The 19583-nt window shown below is 37.1% G+C and overlaps 1 protein-coding gene across 4 annotated transcripts in view; it reads left to right on the top strand.

The window, feature by feature from the left end:
- Positions 1 to 19583, top strand: part of STK32B (serine/threonine kinase 32B) — a 174937-nt gene that overhangs the window by 101365 nt on the left and 53989 nt on the right. For all 4 annotated transcript variants that reach the window (XM_042808428.1, XM_042808431.1, XM_042808432.1 and 1 more), the window contains one exon: positions 16263 to 16300. In XM_042808428.1, coding sequence (XP_042664362.1) covers positions 16263 to 16300 — 38 coding nt within the window. The remainder of the gene's footprint in view (positions 1 to 16262; positions 16301 to 19583) is intronic.

The following is a 19583-nucleotide window of genomic DNA, read 5'->3' on the forward strand; positions in this document are numbered from 1 at the left end:
ATTGTAAACATTTTGAGGTTCAAACCATATTTTTCTGTGGCTTTATTCAGCCCTCAAACTTTGTTAGTTTTTAGTGAAAACCAACACTGCTTAAAATCTCATCTTTCTCTGTAGTTGTTATCATTCAATGTCAAATGATGTGGAATGGAACTGGAATGATAAAAGTCTTCATGAATGATAAAAAACACTACAAGAAAAATAATGGCACATTTTTTAACAGTGTCAGAAAAACAAACTGGTTGGACAGTTCTGAATGTGAGTTCACAGTTTGGACATTCAGTGAACATAGATGATTTTTCAACCAGCTGAACAGCTGCACTTTGGAGAACCAGTAGCAAGAAAGAAAGGAATTGGTGGTACCAGGAAGAAAAAGGACATCACCTCCCTGCATAAAGTGCAGAGGAGATGTCCAGAGGGGCACTATGAGGGCTAAAGAAGAGACTGAGGAGTGCAGTGTGGTGAGGAGTGTGGGCAAGAGAAAGCTGCTGTGGAGAGGGACAGACACTAAAAGCCAAAATCAGGAGTGACCAGAGAGAGTGGAGAATGTGGGAGAGAGGCATCATGAAGTGGGGGCAGTGTGCAGTAACAGGGGAAATAGGGGATCGATGCTAGCATATGAATTTCAGGTCAGAAGGGTAAGGCTTACTGAAGTGGTTTTGTCTGTCTCTTCTGATCATTGTCAGGGTCAAACAGCTTTGTTCACCAGCTGTGAAAAACCTTGCTTAGAGTTCTGCAGATAGGAATTAATACACTGGCATAAAAATTAATCTCTCTGTGTATTCCTAGAATAGATGCTGATGTGGGAAAATGCAGTCTTAGATTTGCTATGTCGCTCTCTCAAGTTGTTACAAAAACTAAGACATGGTCCTCTTAAAAAACATCAGACCAATACGTCTACTCAGCGAGTGTCAGAGTTCTATTTTGAATGCAAGTCAATGAACAATAATGGACTCATTGTCAATAATCAGTAATAATTACTCATATAGTCACTTAGCAAGACTTGCTGAGTGGAAAACCTATTGCCAGAATGCTGCGATTCTCAGCTTGTACACTAATTAAATGTATTAGTTTTCTAGAGTTCTGCCTTTAAAATCCACGTAGACTCACAGCTCGCCTCTTAATTTGAGATGCTGCAGAATTTTTCACTGATGGTGCTCCTTCAACTCTCTTCTGCAAACCTACTCAGCCACAGAAACGCTCTATAGATGGACCCCAATGCAAACACATGCACTTACGTACGTATAAAGAGTTGAACACTAATTAAAGTTCCATCTTATTTCTCTGAGTCCCAAAGTACCTCTACTGCTGAAACTAAGAATTATGAGCATATAGGTAAGGATGTCCATTTCCATCCAAGTCTTTTATCTTAACATTAGTGCTTAATATTTGGTTTTGGAAGATACAGCATCAAAAAGGAATAGCATATGAGATCTAAAGCTGGGAAAATGAATTATTAAGCCTTAGGGTTTTTTGTTTTGTTTTGTTTTTGTTTGTTTGTTTGGGGTTTTTTTGTTGTTTTTTGGTTGGGTTGGTTTTTTTTTTTACATTTTTGAACATATGCATCAAACCAGTGTAGCTCTTTAGTTAATGGGAAGGATGGTGGTGTTCAGTCATTGCCTGCTCTTCCCTCCTAAGAGATACTTGGTCACCGGTTTTCTCACCTCAAACAAGATTTAATGTCCCTGAGATGACATGTGGATCCAGCTGTACACATGCAGGTCTGTGTGGCAGTGCCAGGTACCCTGCATGCCACAGACAGTTGGGCTTGTGATGGCCACCTGCCTGGAGGGAAGCAAGGAACCCCTGGCTTCCTTCCTCTGACATCAACCTCTTAATCTCACCTGGCTAGAAGACTATATAGAGCCTCAGAGGCTTTCATGCTGCAAATGAGGAGGATGTTTTATTTGATGGTAACTAAAAATATTCTTAAGCTTGCCAGGCGTGTTAACTACAGCACAATTTATCACATATGAAGTATTACATTCTTCATGGCGTGAGATGACATCAAGCAAGACAATAAGAGCCAGAAGTGTGACTCCTGCAGGAGGCTTAGATACCTGCCTGCGCTTCTGTGATAACACATTACAGTAATTTGACTTGAGAACATCCCCAGTTGTTTTCATAATTTCACACAGCATGCAAAATATTTTTTATGTTTTTAAAAACTTATTCCACAATTCACCAAGATCTAAATGCAGGAGTCTATATTTTTTTTAGTCAATGCAACCAACAGAATCTTAAAAAGATATTCAGCTCACCCAAAACCGGACAGTCATCTGAATAGCTCTTTACACTCCAATGACCGTGTTGTTTATATATCCATGGACTATAAATGGGAATATAGACACCTAATTCAAAATAGGATCTAATTCAAGTATCTTAATCTGAGAGCTGAATCTCATCTCTAATTTCAGTTGAGTAAAAAACAAGAATAATTCTTATAATAATTTAAATGCAAGTAGTTACTGTAGCAGCAATTTCTCTTCAAAGAGTGTGGTTTAAACACACCTTCACCCATACTATATTCTTGCCTAGTGATATTAACCAGGAGGTTGCTACTACAGTCTGTGGACTCAAGTAAAATTGCCAGCCTTGCATTCCTTACCAAGAGAAGTTGGAATACTTGGCTGTTTGATTCCAAGCAATATGTTGTTGCCGTCTCTTAGAATAGGGAGACTTCTTAAAAAGTGGTGTACTGGAGTAAGAGCAGTGGTTTGGGTCAAGTCTAGCCTGTCAAATCTCACCTATCTTAAAAAGCAATCTGCAGGAATGCACATATTTATTGCTCTGTGAGTTTCTTTGTAAATGTTCCTTCTTAAAAGCATCCAAAGTTATTCTTAGAAGTAATTTATTATATTCCTTTCCAGGATAGGTGTGGCTGGAGGTAGAAAAGTGCCATGAGACTTCTGTTCAAAATATTAAAGATTGGTTGGATGGAGCAAATGCAGCATAAAATCAGATATTTTCCCCTCTGTTTCATAGAATTAATTCATCTGTTGGTGGATTTCACAAGAGCTGCCAGTTGCTACTGACATTTCATGTAGTAGCAGGTCAGGTTTTTTAATCATTTACCAAATACTAGTTTTTTTTTCAAGAACAGACTCTGCACCTCCCATCCTGGTCTACTGCAGTTCACTTTTACATATATTAAATCTATAAAACCATCCATAAGAGGAAGCATATGCAGGATATCAAAGCTCACTTGACTGTGGAACATATTCAGGCTCCTCTCCGTGATATATCCTAGTTGTGTATATTATGGGGTTCTGAGTCAGTCAGTTTGAGGAATAAAGGCCCAAATATTTATACCCATGGTTCTCATGTCATGGGCACAAGCCAGCAGCAGATGAAGGCAGCAGTGAGGGTGATGGGGAGTCTGATATTCATGCTAGTATTTGGGGTTTCAGGTCAGACTGAACAAGACAGCATTGCATGGTTGTTTTCTACTTGCTGGTCTACAGCCCTTCTCCCCACTACACTGTACTGCTGAAGCTTGGATCAGCAGAAAATGTGCTTAATGAGAAGCTTCAGTGCTGCATAAGGGACGACTGCCCATGCACTCGCCAAAAACCTAAAACCTTTGGAAGTTCCTGTCACTTTCCATGGCCTGCACATGAAGTCCACCATGCCGAACCGTACTTTAATTGCCATGTTAGCTGCAATTAATTGCACTTTGGTATGGATGAAGGAAACAGTTGTTAAACAATGTGATATTATTGTGGATACTGCTGTTCTAACAGGCATTTGATGAACTTTTACATATGGAAGCTGGTAAGGCTTTTAAGGCAAATTACAGGGATATTATATAGTAATTACACACTATGAACAGTGGCTGACATAAGCACATGTGTGCGTCTGGAATTCTGTATATTTTCTTTTTGAGTTTGTCTGATAAACTGAGCAAATTCTTGGAGTTGTGATACATCTGAATGGATCTATTCTGTATTTCATGCAGTGAAGAACAAAGGAGCAGCGATACAAATTTCAGCTGTCGCAAACCACCACACTTTCAATGCTAGCTTTTTAAAACAGATAAACCAAACATGCTTATCAGTAACAATGCTCTCCTGATTTGTTAGGCAGAGGACAAATGTCATCAATTTCTTCTCTCATTTAGTTTCATGCATGGATTTCTGTTTATGCAAATTGGAAGGGGGCCTATGCCTTTTACTGGAAGGAGACAGATACTCATGCAATTGCTGTCAGAGTACACACTGAGTACATTCTCCCTCTTATTCCTAGTCAGAAAGTCTCACATGATAACATGAAAATATACATCACCATTGCAATGTATATGCTTTCCTGCTGGACCAAAAAATTCCTTCCAAATGCCACACTCCAGTTAGTGTCCAGTTAGTGAGTCATACACTTCCTGTGGTTGTCAGATGTCACCTGTTTTGAAAGCTGATTCACATGTAGGGGTATGACCCTTGTGCTCATAGGCACAGAAGGTCTCAGCAATACTTGATGCTACAACACTGAAAAGATTAGAGTCATTGGCTGTGAGATTATTAACAAATTACTGCTACTTGGTGATTCTGCATGACTCTTCCATGTGATCTGGAGAAGCATTTGGCTGAAAATACTTTTTATTTGAAATGTGGTGATGTTTTGGCATCACGACAGTGTTGACAGCTGTTCAAGGTTCCCCTCAGAGCTACCCAAGAGTCTAAGGGCTGTAGTCACATCTAGCATTAGCTCTAGAAAGCAGTTCTAGTAAAGATAGTGGCACATTTGTCATTACCTTGAGTCCTTCATGCAAGATGACAACTGAATATCAGATTGTCTGCAAGTTCTTTGTGTTGGTTAGTGTTCACTTGGAAAAGATCCACTGTGTCCTGAAGAGGAATCCAGGATAACAGTCTGGGCTTTGTTATGTAAAATCTCAGTTTATATGGCAGCAGTGGTACTTTCCAATCCCAGACTCTGAGACATTATACAATGCAACACAGAGGAAGCGAAGTACAGGTTCATGTTCTCCTTGGACAAATCTTTCTAGCTTTTATAGCACATAAGAATTTTCACCTATTTTTCTTGCTACTGTAGTATATAATTACCTCTGTGATAAAGTCATATTGGATCTTCAGGAAGAACAACATAATGAAATATTATGTGTTTAATATTTTTATTTTAATTTAGAATTTATGCAAATTCAGGAGCTGAACCTAGCCAAAGAAGACTATTACCTGGCTATAATGTATATCCAGAAATATGAATGGTTCATTATAGGATTCTTGTTTTGAAAAAGGCCATTTATCTTCAACCTGGAATAACGATATCTACTACAACTATTTCTCTATGTTAAAATTGACAAATACAGTGTTTCCAAAGACCACTGGCCATTCAGAAAAATGTAGATATCATTACTGCCACCTATTGCTAAAAGTAGAGAATTGAAGATATTTTCATAATTGTATTTTTCCAAATGGAGATAAAATTGGAAAATAACAAGCTTGCTCCAGTTGAGGTATTTGTAAATAAGCATGTTTTGTTGCCTTAAACAGCTTTATATTCAGAGTTATATAAAATTGGCTAATAAAAGTGTTAAGAAAATCCAAGACATCTTCATGGACATCTGGTAAAAAGTAGTACTAAACTCAAAAGGAAAAAGAGACACTGTAATACTCAGCATCACAGTAACATATTTCTATATATCCAGGTACTACAATCCCAAGCCTTGAGCCAGGTGTCCAGGCACTCTTCAGAGGTACATAGGAAGAGGTAGCATCTTCAGAGGCCTTCATTAGTGAGAGCTTTTTCACTTGTCATAATTATTACAGCAGTTATATCTTTTACAAATACTAGAAAATAGTCTTATGGCCACACAGGTTGCCACACAGAAGCAAAAGGCTCCAAAATGTGATAATGAGCTGGATGATATGATTCTGATTAGTATCATATGAATGAATGCTACCAGATAATTAGTTAGAAGTAGTTATGGATATTTTGTTTGTGCACTAAATCCCATCTGGGGTGGGAATTACAGATAAAACAAAAGATTTCAAATAGAAGAGAAGATTTTATATAGGAAAACACAGTAAAAACATTTTTTTTGCAAGGCTTACTGACTTGTTGAGTACCTCAGGTTCATGAATAATGCATCACAGATTGAATAATGAAAAATTTACCTATTTCTGATTGGTAATAAATATATTATTTGGGATTGAATATATAGAATCTTGTCAAAGGCGTTTCAGTTTTATGGAATGATTTTCAAATCCTGAAACATTTACTCATTTTTTTTTCAGAGTTATCTGGAATTCTATTTATTTCTAGACTTAAAAGTTGCCTTAATGAGTAGTATGAGATTTTAACATATAACTAAAATATCATAAAACTATTAAAACACTGTGATAAAACCAGATTACCGGTGAAGTCATAAGGTTTGTTAGTCTGAGCCTTTCTTGAAGGAAAGGGTTAATTTTTCTAAGACTCCTGATATCTATCTATCCACATACATATACTTATTTGAAAAAAAAAATTTCTACTGGAATTTTATGATTCTGAAACTGTACCTGGTAAATCACTGCAAAACTACATATTTGGACCCATGGTTTATTTGGAGTCTGAAATGCATTTTTTTTTTTTTTTTTTCCCGGATGGAGATGGGGCTGACTAAATTCCACTGGATGGAACTTAAACTAGTTAATGTTTTAGATTTTTGACATTTCAGACTAAAACAGGACACTGGAATTGATGCCCTTTGATAATGTAAGTTCTCTGTCTATAACACACTCCAGAAAGTGCAAATGGAAATGACTGAGTTGATTGAATGAATTATTGTATCCTTCGCTTCTCAGAAGATAAATTTATGCATGGACATCATGGCACAAAATAACAGTTTATTTTGCTTTCAAGCAGAGTTAGTGCTGTGTTGAAATTTTTTCCTTATTCAAGAGAGAAATAGCTAAAAAAAGTGCATCCTTTTTTATTCCTCTAAATAGCTCAGCTCAGCAAAAGCCATGCAACAATAAATTACCTGTGTAGCTTGTCTCTGGTTGTCAGTGAATTAGCCCAATTTTAAATATGTAAAGATCAGGACTAGTACTTTAATTTTTCATCATCTCCGTCACTTGTTTCTGCGTTTACTGTCCACACCTATGACCAGTGGCTTTTATTAACAGACATTGTTTCCTAATTCCTGTTTTAGTCAGACACCATGAACTGTGAAAGGCTGTTTCTGAACTTAATTATTCTGGTGGCTTTGGTGTCAGATATGGTGCCTTGTGGAAACACATACAAATTCATACAAACAAATATCTACAGGGTGTTTTTTTCTTTACAGATCTCTTGCAACCTAATACCACATCTTCTCAGCTAATTTTCAATTTTACTGAAGTCCTTAAATTTCAAAATTATAGTGATTCAGAGGGTCATGGCATGGCATAGCATTCATTAGAGCAGGAACAGAAGGCTCTGAAGGTCTTTTTATGGAAGGACAGTTAGTGGCAGCAATTACTGGTGAGATCTAAGTGAGGGGTATGTGAACTGGTGATCAGAGGTCTGGAGCAGTTGGAAGTCTTTCATTCTCATCCATCTGATAGGAAGTATCAGTAAAGAACTTACTATGTTCTTACTATAGTAAGATTCTTACTATGGTTTTGTTTTAATACCATTGAATATTTCTTGAACCTATGAAGGATATTGGTCAGGAACAAAAGACTAAAAGGCTATGAGTGATGAGGTGTTGATGAAGAGAGGATTCATCAGACTTCATTAAGGCTGTTTCTCAAACAAGCACCTTGGTAGGTACTCTGCACAGTCCAGGTCTGTGCTGCCCTTACAGAAGCAAAACACTTCTGATGAAACTCATCTCTTGGCTGTACAGCAGCCACTATATATTGACTTTTCTTTCATCCAAAACTTCAACAAATTTGCCATAAGAAAACCTCACTGTGTATGCACTCACTTTCATTATGAACTGTACTCCTTGGACGTGTGCATTATTTGTGAATCTAACTATAAACTAGGAACGAAATAAGGTCCTCATCTGTAAAAATCAAAATTTGTTCACATTTGTTTCCATAGCTGGGAGCAACCTCTTTATAATATATGATATGATTCACTTCAGTGCTCTGATATAGTGATGAACCTCATGTGAACTCAAATAATCCATAGCTGAAACTGTTATTTTCCAACTCATTGCCATTTTTATGGCTGTTAAGAACTACTTTACAGCTAATATTAATCTTAATGAAAATTGTCCAGAACTATTCATGTCACATTATCTTATTATCATATGGCAGATATATGTTTGTGATTTAATGTGAAATATTGGTCTGACTAACTAAACTTAAAAAAACCTAATAAAAAATAAAAGGCTCTGGTCAGGTATATTCTGTAGTATATAAATGGCTTATGAGGAAACAACTGAGAATAATTTAATATTTGAGAGAATTTGGTATTCAGTAAACTGAGGTTATTGGAATTATCCCTGCATGACTTGAGGTTGTTATCTAGAAGTTGTTGCTTTATACTGTGCTTTTTTTAATAGTAGCAGCTGTCTTCTACACTTTATCACTTGCATCTAATAGTCAATGCAGACTCCTAGTCATCATATAGAATTCCATATATGCAAGAATACAATTCTATGCTCACTTTCAGTCATGACTGTTGGGACTGTTTTGACAAAGAGAAGGCAATCAGGATTATGAAGGTCATTGTAGATTAAAAATCATTTAATGTGATTCTCTTTGATCTTAACACAATTTACCTCTCTTCCCCCAGTGAAAACAGTAACTTCATATGCCTATTTATGCATAAGGGAGAAAATATTAATATAAGAGATGAGCTGTATAATTAGGAAAAAAAGTATTTAAACTCCGTATGTCAAGGTTTATCCTATACGACATGCATAGATTGTCAGCACTAAAGAGAAGAATATGAGAAAAAGTTTATTAAGGTTGAAACAATGTCTACTGAAGCCAGTATAATCCTTTCCATTGACTTCAAAGGCCTTTGTCTGGATCTTGCTTCTTTTGCATCCTTATGAGAATGCAAAATGCATCCAGTTTAATTTCTCTGTTGGATACTTTGAAACGATCTCTGAGAAAAAAACCCTTGCATTCTGCAAGGGCATGGGCTGCCTTAACTGTAAGCCAATTAATTTTAGTGATGCATGTATAAATATGGGCTCACCACATCCAGACAGACAGTCATATCTTGTGGCCCATGGAGTTTTATTGACAATAGGATCTAGGCCTTGCCACTACCCATGGAGGAGGCTCATTATGGTCTGTAGTACTAGGTGTGGTTTATAGGAAGCTACTCAGTTGTTGCTCCTGTTCTGAAGGGTGGAGCAAGCCCTCTTTGCTCCCTGCAGAACTTGTCTATACATAAAGTGACATAAGGAGGGACCTCAGGAGGACTCTAGTCCAACTTTCTTCTTAAAGCACAATCAGATGACATCAGGGCAGGCTTCCCAGGGATTTATGTAGTCATGTCTTGAAAAAAATCCAGGGATGGTGACCACACAACCCCTCTGGGCAGCCTGTTTCACTGTTTGTCTGTCCCCACAGTGAAAGTTTTCCTTTATATCTAGTCTGAACCTTGTTTCAACTCACACACGTTGTTCATATGTTAGATTCTGTACTTTGGATGGAAATGAGTACGTGTCTTCTGTCTAGTCAAATAAAAGCAGTGAAGAGCTGCTTTTAAAAATCTAAGACCTCATTTCATGAGTTTGTACACAACTGAGTTTTCTCTGTAAGTTGCCTTTGGCTAATGAAGAGCTGAAACCTCAATGGTCCTCATTCAGAGAAAACCAATCATCAATACAAAGTGGAAATAATCCTAATAAGTCATGCTGGTAAAACTCCTATCATCTGAAATGCTCATAGATATTTCTGTAGGATTTTAGAAGCTCAAGAGGATGGAAATGTGATAATACATTAGATCCTGCTCTGAGACAGCAAGACAAAGAGTGAAATCTGTCAGATATAAAGTTGAAAGAATGTACTTCAGATTTTTGTTGATACCAAATAAAGGGTGAGGGGTTATTATACATGTGAATTCAGACCCATCAGAGCTGTTATAACTGTAATATCTCCTCTGATAATACTAAAAATCTGCTTGGACTGGCAAAGAACAGCTGTCTGTGTGTTAGAGACACAGGAAAGTTTTTGTTGAAATAAGGAGAAAATATAGTCAAAATCAAAAAATCATTTTTAATCAAATTTAAAATGTCAGAAACCAAGCCTGTGGTATTTGTATGTTTGCTGCAAAATACAAAAGCAGAATAAAACAGATGGGCAGTGCTAGTTTTTTCAGTTCTCACAGGTTTAATGAAAAGTGTAGACTTTGTGTTTGGCATTATTGATGTGTTTCAAAAAGGTGAAGGGAAGACAGCATCTGTACTTGCTGTAGAAGTGCTTTCCTACATCAGTTAGGTTAAGTTGGATGAACTCTAGCTGGTAGTTGTGTTATTCACATCAATGGCTAAATCTTTGTTTAAGCCTCTGAAGCATTTTTATGCAATTATGTCTTGTAGTAATCAACTTGAGTTTAATTCTCAGTTGTATAAATAAAACCCTGCTTGTTTAGTTCACTTTGGTTTTGTGAAATATGAACCTTGCTTTCATGTTCCAAATGCAAATTGAAAAGTTCTATTGACCATCTAGATACTATTTATTATTTGATATGCCTGTCACATCGCATCTTACAGAGCTCTTCTGTTAACTATTTGTTCTTTACTCTCAGGGAAATTTTTTGGTCAGCTTTCCCCAGATCTTTTCTTTTTTGACTGTTTTCTTTCAGATGCTATGAAATCAGGTAACCTGAAGGACCTACCTTTGTTTTAAATTACAGCATGAAACTTTTTTTTCAACATTTTTCTGTAACCTACTTAGAATTAGAAGTTATCAATGTGAAGTGGTAGTCAATGAACCAGCCATTACATTTTTTCCTTGAGAAAACTGGGCAATTCATGGTTGACTTCACCAACCACACCCCTTTCATTTCTAGATTGACTTTTCAAGTCCAGTCGGTATCAGTAAAGACCAAAAATTACAACGTCCTGGTTACTAATTTCTAGCAGTACAAGTGAAACTTTTTTGGAGATTGTTCTGGATTTCAAGCTTTAGAGCTCTCCTGGCTGGCACCATCACACGTTTTTCAGTACTCTTTTCTATAACTATTTGACCTACACAAGGGACACCAAAATGTGACCTCTGGAAGGTTATTTATGGTCATTAATCCAAATAAGTAATTCAGATTCGGATATATATATAATTTGTGCTTATTCATTTCATCTGGCACTGGTAATATAATCACCTAGTTTTGCTCACTCTTACTGAGGTTACTCAGAGTCCTCTTCAGGTGAAATAATCTTCACAATTTTACCACTTCACGTAGCTAATAAATATTGTGTTACACCTCTCCAGTGCTGAACTGCAAAGCATTTAAATTTTAACCTCCTTTCATGCTGAAGATAGGCTATTCATTCCTACTATTTTCTTTACGAGCATTCAAGCCCCATGACAGAATTTAATATGTGGAGGATCTGACTAGCTTCCAATTGCAATGGACTATACCAAAGACTTGCTAAATTCCAGTCCTCTCCCAGGTCTCGTCAATGTTTCATGAACTTCCTTGTAGCCAAAAGATATGGGAATAAGAACAATGGACTTTGAACTTGGATACATTATTTTTTATAGACTCACAAATTAATTCAGGCTGGAAGGGACATTCAGAGGATTTTAGTCTAATGTTCTGCCCAAAGCAGGGTCAGCCTTCAGATCAGTCCAGGTTGCTTAGAATTTAACCAGTCAGATCTTGAAAACCTCCAATAATGAAGACTGCATGACTTCTCCACTTCTTAATTTAGAAATCTGCTGCTTCTACCCCACTTAGTGACATCAGAAGGAAACATTGATGTAAGCTGTAATTAAAACTGCAGATACTTGAAACTAAGTCCTTTGTAACCACTGTGAGCCTTTCCAGGGGGTTCGGGGGACTCTGGCATATGCAGTGAACACAAGTCGAGCCACACTCATGGTTTTCCTCCATGCAGAGGGAATATCTTCAAGCATTGGATGACCACTTGGCCTAGATATTATGGAAGCTACAAACAGACTATTAATCATTCTTTCCTACTTGGAAATTATATGCAGCACCTTTTTACTGTACTTTCATCCTTCAGGCAGTTTTTGTTTGACATTTGTAGCTAAAGCAATTGAAGAAAGATAGAAATGGTTTCATGGGCAACATCAACAAGTGGCAATTAAACTGTGATTTTCCAATTATTTTCTCATTTGTACACACCTCTGAGTTTCTTGTTCCTGCTGTTATATTAGTTATGCCTGGTCCTGTCACTGAGCAAAGACTTTGAAGATTTCTCTACTCCCATTTCTACATTGCTGTGATTTTTCTGTGTATAAAAATAGTTGGAGTAGCACCACTACAGACTGAGAAAGTTGTGTTTATGAAATCATTGTCAAGGACACTGACATAACTCTGCTGGTCATTGCTTGGTGAATGGTTGAAGGGCAGTCCAGGGCTCTTCTGAAACCCAACTGTGAGTGAGTTTGCTCCTTGCAAAAGTCCTTCAATTTCTTTTATGAGCTGGTTCAAGATACTTGGATTATGAAATTAGTGTTTCAATTTATTCTCTTAGCTAAGGAAATGTATAATAGAAAAACCCTGAAGTTAAGGCACTGATTTTCACACCCTGTTGTTTGAACATGCTGGATAATGGAAAAATATTTTCTGAAAAATTGATGTGTAGTCAAAACAGAGTTTCACTTAGTTAACATGTTTGGATTCAAACTGCTTAACTAAAGAGTTTTTATCTTCTAAATCCTCCTTCCTACATAAACAGTGGTTTTACTATTTAAATTAATTTAACTTCAGTATTTATTTAAAGGAACTATCTGTCTTTTGTATAACAGATGCTGGAAGCCTTCCATTCAGAATATATCCAGCAACTTTAATTGTAATGCTCCTAGATCTGTTAAATCTTCCCCTTGACTGTGTTGAACCCTCCCGGCCCTGTACCTAGCAGGCAATGGTCAGTGGAAGGACAGAGCAGTGGCCTTGCTCTTCTGCAGCCTTTGGAGCTTTCAACAAGCTCCCTCTGGAGAGTAGCGCTTTTAGTGCCATGCTGTAAACTGAGGACAACCACATAGCAGAGTGCTGCTGGAAGGCATGCTCTTCACAGTGACCGTGTGCTTTTCTTTCGCACCTGCCGTGTGAATCTATGCATCATGAGCATCTCCAGGCATCTGATCCCAAAACAGCAGCATCTTACTTAAGAAATGTGTTCACCTTTTGGCTTAAGTTAGCCCCTGACTTTCATCTGCTGTAAAAGCAGTTTAAAATAGCCTATATTGAGATCTGAGGCACAGTTATGTGTCTACCATGTTGCCTCAGGGGACTGAGGGTTTGGGCTGCTCTGTGCAAGGTAATACACGCTGTTGTACCTGCCCCAGCTACAGTCCTGCCTCTGAGCAAAACGAGCAAAGTTGTCAGAGTCCACTGTGGGGGAACATCCCTTATGTCTGTGTGCATCTGTATTAAGTATCAGCCACTGCCTGAATTAGTCACAGAACGATAAGCACAGATCTAAGCTTTCCACTCAACTTTCTGAACATTACAGATGCAACTGCATGAAGAATATATTTGATGATACATACAGTTGTCAAGTGAATTGGTCAATATCTTTTCTGGTGGTAATAAAAATGTATAGTCATTTTAATGGTGAAATACCATAGCAGATATTCAAATTATTTAAACTCATCTTCTTAAAAAAAAAATAGAAAAGTCACAGTCTTGTAATGAGCTATCCCTAGGTGCTGCATTGTTATACACATGGCAATAGCTCATAAGGCTGAATTTCTCCTTTGGATCAATTTTATTCTCAGTTTGGAATGATGTTTAATGTATCACTTATTGTAGGAAGCCATAGAAATGCCCTAATGTACTTGGGTGTGACCCTCAATCTTTTTACCCACTTGAGAATTGCAGAGTCAGATTGTGCTTGTTAAACTTTGTGAAGACAAAGTTTAAAATATTTAATTCAACAGTCAAAACTATGATGTGCTTATTTCCATCAAAAGTCATTGCTGTATTTTCAAATCATAGATCAACTAAAAAGACTATTCAACATGAAATCACAATTCCAAATCTTATCAGAATTATCAAAAAACAGAGAACATTTTGTTACTAGCAAACATATTTGATACCAGCTGAACAGTATCTCTTCCAAAAACCATCTCATCAATTGAGACATTAGATATAACATTACATATAAAAATGTATAGAATTTCCTACAATAATTCTACCATATAGAAGTTTTATAATATAAGCAAAGATATTTAATCCTACAGTTTTTCTGTAACTCACAACTTTACACATGTGAAATCAGGGAAAGGAGAGGTTGTTTTGAGATGGTAAATATGACAAGTGACTACAGGGGAGAGGAAAGAGTAGTCAGAGTTTGTAGGTTTGTGCATGATATGGGCTTTAGGAGAGATTTCCCCTTATATCACACGAACTAGAGCTGGTGCTGAATCCGGCAATTATAAGTAGCCTGTAAATTGTGCAGGGGAAATAGAGTATTTCACACTGAAATATTGGTATAATTTTAAATTTCCATTCCAGATGGTAATTCATAGTGAGATCTTTTTCTTTACACACATACACATCCTATATTATTTCCAAGTGTGCAGGGAATGATTCTAAGTAATTCCTTATTTATCCTACGTTTCCCCAGCTGCTGCTGCACAAATTGTAAACATAGTCTTAGTGTATTTCACAATTTCCTATGATTCTCAGGAAGGGCTAGAAAGTGTGGAATTCAGTATACTAAACCGTAAGCTTCCTTCACTTGCCAATAAAGGTGTGGAGTTTGGGTGATGACTGAGCTCATATCATGCAAGCAATATACATATCGTAATTGTTATTGCTATCTTATTGTCATATGATGTTCACTTTAGAAGTAATTCTCTAATTAAAGTTAAAAACCCCAAAAGTGTTCTGGTGTAACACATTTTCCTTTTGCATCATTTTTTTATTTATTCCATTTATGGATACATTGGGAAAAACTTGTTAGCAAAATCTAAGTACATATTAGTATGTATTTCAGTTAGGACAAGATTTCCCAGGAAACGTTTAGATTGGAATAATCAAGCCATCTCTTGGCTAAAAGAAATTACACAGGTGGAAGCATTTGAAGTTCATTTGCAGACTCATTCAGCAGTTTGACAGTTTACAGTGCCTTGTCTTTTGAGACAAGTGGAAAATTCAGCCTAAGGGACAAATGTTTTGCTCAAGGTGAACTGACGCATCTCCCACTCTGGCAATGCCACACTGAGAACACGGCTTTGAAATTGCACAAAGCACAGGCTGCCAGTGAAAAGGCAGCTCCACACAACACTGCCTCATCACACTCACCAAGCCGCAGGGTGAGCCAAACCAGGGACCGATCCGTGCTGGCAAAGGGAAGAGATGCATTTCCTCCAGAACAGGTCCACAGCACAAGCAAAGACGCTGGACCAAGAAAGAGGGTGGGAATGCCCAACAACGGTGAGAAAAAGCTGTCTCCATCCCTCATGACAGCAGCATGAGCTTAGATCAACAGAAAATGATCCTGAAAGTGAATCACTCTAGGGCAGTGTTATTCTCTTGTGCCAAGAACAGCTGAGTTGAGCTGATACTTCAGCACATCATAATCTCCATCCTCCCTTATCCTTGCTCCTTTCCCCAGCATAGTACCTGCCATTACAGCCAGCCATGTGAGGACTTGGGGTCTAAAAGGAGAGCTGCTAGACTTACCCAATTAGCATAAAATAGCTAGCAGGACTCTACAATATGTGAGTGATCATGCATGTGAGCATGGCAGATTAGCAGAGTCTGGCAGAAAGGGTAGATCACCAGTGTTTCCAATTAAATGATTTCTTGGGTCTGTCAAATGCAGAGTCCCTGAGGCAATCAGGCACCTCCTAGATACAAATCTTCCTTCTTGTTGTTTCCACTGCTATAAAGAATAAAGTACATGATCTTGAAAACCAAATCCATGTCAATGCTAAACATATGAAAACAAAACCACATGAAATGGAAGTCTAGAGACCCTCTTTAGTATTCATGTTTTCTAGGGCAGCAAAAAGATGTAGATAAAAATCACTTGCCTTTATGTATGATATGACTTTCATTGTTTTTGTAATGAATTAAGTTACTTGGCCCTCATAACCAGATGGGAAAAATCTTTAAAATTGCAGGTTTTCTTTGGGTATGAAATGTAAAGCATTCCTTTCTTTATTTTACAGGGACATCAAACCTGATAACATATTACTGGACGAGCATGGTAAGTGAATATTGACTGCTTTCTCTCAGATATCTCTAATTCTTGAGATCATAGTGACATGCTCATGACATGCCATGTAAATCAGCCTCAGATGCCGGGTTCCTACCTAAACCTGGACTTTCTCTGCAAAATGTCTCTGTCCACCATGTGGATTTTGTAATTTCCCCTCTTATTGCAAAAAAAAAAAAAAAAAAAAAAAAAAAAATGCTGATCTGACACTTGCAAGACCTGAAGAAGAAGGAATTTAATATAAATTGAGATCAGCAGGGACACGTGATGAAAAGAAGTTAATATTTTATTAACAGGATTACTGTTATCACCATAATCCTTTTTTAGGGACCTATCAGTAGAACAGTACCAAGCACTTACTTCCTCTTTCAGAACTTCTGAAGGGCTAAGAAATTTCATATAGCAAATTATTTCTCATGTAGGTATCTGAAATTAGTTTCCTAAGTTTAGATGCGGATTTTGGAAATTTGTGTCTAAGTCTGCAAAATTTTTATGGCTCTACATGTAGTTCTGACTTAAATAACATAAAAAAGACTAGACAACATAATCAGCTTTGAACTTTCAGTACTAATTTCATCATCTCAAACAAAAAAGGTGTGGTGTTAAAAAAAAAAGAAGGCAGCTAATTTCTTTAAAGTTAAATTTTACACATATATGCTATCTATGAAGTATTTTGCTAAAACCTCATGCATCTTTTTGCAACTGTTCATAGGTAGAACATGGGAAAATAGAGGTAAAGAAGGCATTAACCTTGGATCAGTTACAACAGAAATATGTACAGGAGGAAGACTAAATGGAAAAAGGAGATGTGTGTTAGCTACTTTGTCTTGCTGTGCTTTGTTCACCACAAAAATTGACTAAAAGCAGTTAATCTTTGAGAAAAGATAAACCTGAAATGATGCCAACATTACCATTACCTTTCAAAATCCATTGCAGAACTGCTGGATATACAAGTTAAAGTTGATTAGAGAGGTAACATGAGAACAGCTAGGATTTCACTCTAGGAATACAGAAGCCAACAAAGCTAAGTAATGTTGAAGTTTTACACCATCTAGAACTTCAGGATTTTAATGTTTCAGATCCATAAGTGTTAATGTTCCCTAGACACTAATATCAGCAAATAAGCATGAAATAGAAATTTCTTGTCTTTAAGTCCTGGGTGAATTAAAGATGTCAAAGGCAACAGGAAATAACTACAAGTGTGTTAAATCTGATTGACAGTCTTCGAAGTACAGTTGCCCTTATCTCTCCTTGCCCCTCATCAAGGTCAATTACTGCACAAAATCAGCCTCTTGTGAGAGCTTTCCTATGGGGGCTCAAGTGTTGCAAAGAATAAGCTACACTAGAGTGAGCGTTATACTGCAAAATGAAGTTTTTTGTGATTATAAGCACTTCAGCAACAAAATTATCTGTAGCCAGCTTGGAAATTTGTGGATGGATAGCCCCTTTTCTGCAAAGCAGCAGAATATTGCTCCCTCATCACGCACCTGCAGACAAGCTGTGAAACAGCCATGCTTCTCCAGACTTGCAGATAGACCTTGGTCAGCAGAATTAATCAACTCATGGATCCTTGGTTCACAGACCTGTTATGTGTCTGGAAGATGTAATTCTCTCAACCCAGAGAAGGGTCCACACACTTCAACTCACTAAATGAGGTGACATCAGTAGGGCAAGTGTCTGTACCATGCTCATCACCACAGGCTTCCTTTACAGATAACTGAAAGACATAGATGTGTTTTAGAACATCTGTTCTATTTTGGATGTCTTCACTATACACCAGTATCTATTTCTCTTTGGTGACCAATATCTAGAAGTTTTGAGTGAAGATACAGATATCCTCCTTATAGATGTATGTTTTGCAAGATGAATGCCATCATTGGAGTCCATAAAAGCTTTGATTAAGCTGTAACTTAGTAACATCATTTTTACAGAATCATCAGATTTCACTTAATGGAAAAATGTGCTGAATATATGCACAATAAATACACTAAACTGTAAAGGAAGCATAACGAATTCTCCTAATACAAGTCTAACTAGGTGCACAGGAAGGAACTTTATTTTAGCCTCTGGCCTCTAAGATGGCACAACAGTTTCCTATATGCTTGACTTTACCCCCAGGTCTTTCTTACAGTGCATAAAAAACCCTGTGCTTACACAAAGTATTATGGAACACATATGCACAACATTTAGGACTGAAAGTTTATCTCAGTGAGTTAGATTTCTTTGACCTCTCTGAAGAAACCTATTTTGGCTGAAGTGTTATGCCATTAACATTGCCTTGCATCTTCAAGCAGTTAGATTGACTGACTTTCATAACATATACCTAGATTATAGATAGTTCTGCTCATTAAAACTCATTTCACTACAGTTTATCTGTATGGCTTAGGGAACATAACTCAGGAATACAAAAGTAGTGAAAACAGGAGATTTTTATTAACCCATAAAAATGAACAATCTAATTTACAAAGAAAAATCCAGGAAAATATATACAAAATATACAAAATCATTCTGGGAGACGAAGTCTGAATATTCCCATACTTTTCAGCAAAGCCACATCTCAACACTGCTGAGCACAAATTTGGATGCATCAATGGAAATAAATGTTTGATGATCATGAGAAACATAATGCTACATGAGAATGGGGCAATCAGCTACTTAAAATAGTGTTCATGCCCTACCAGAAAATAATTGCCTGGTCTGATGAAGACATTCTCCATCCCATATAACTTGGAGGAGAGAAAATAGGGATGGTTTCAAGGTTCACTATCTGAACTGGAATCAGATGTCTCTAAGGAGATGAATGCTGTCCATGAAGCTCTTCTGTTACATTTCTTTCTCAGCTTTCCCAGAAAGATCTTCCTCTTATGGCTAACACTAATCTCTGAATTTAGTAGTAGTGCTCTGTTCTGCTAACATGCATTTGAAACAGAATCATTCCAGTGATAGCTGAAGGGACTACCTGATGGGTCAGGAGAGCTATTATTATTGTATTGTACAGGAAAAAAACATTATAGAATTATCTCGATAACAGTATTCTGTTTCCTCTCCTATTCCTTTCATTTTAATGGTTTAGAACAATATAACTGAAATGACAGCTTTTAGAACTGAAAGCTGGAAAGTCTTGTCCACATTGTATATTTTCTGAAATACCAAAGACATTAAAGATGTCTAAATCTTTCAATGATCTATTAGCTATGAAGCCTGAGGAGATGTAGAATGCCAAAAATGAAAAAAACCCACAAAACCCCAAACCCAAGTAGTGGCATAGAGATTA

This window comes from Tyto alba, unplaced genomic scaffold, assembly GCF_018691265.1.
Source record: "Tyto alba isolate M040663 unplaced genomic scaffold, T.alba_DEE_v4.0 Super-Scaffold_6, whole genome shotgun sequence".
Classification (NCBI taxonomy): domain Eukaryota; kingdom Metazoa; phylum Chordata; class Aves; order Strigiformes; family Tytonidae; genus Tyto; species Tyto alba.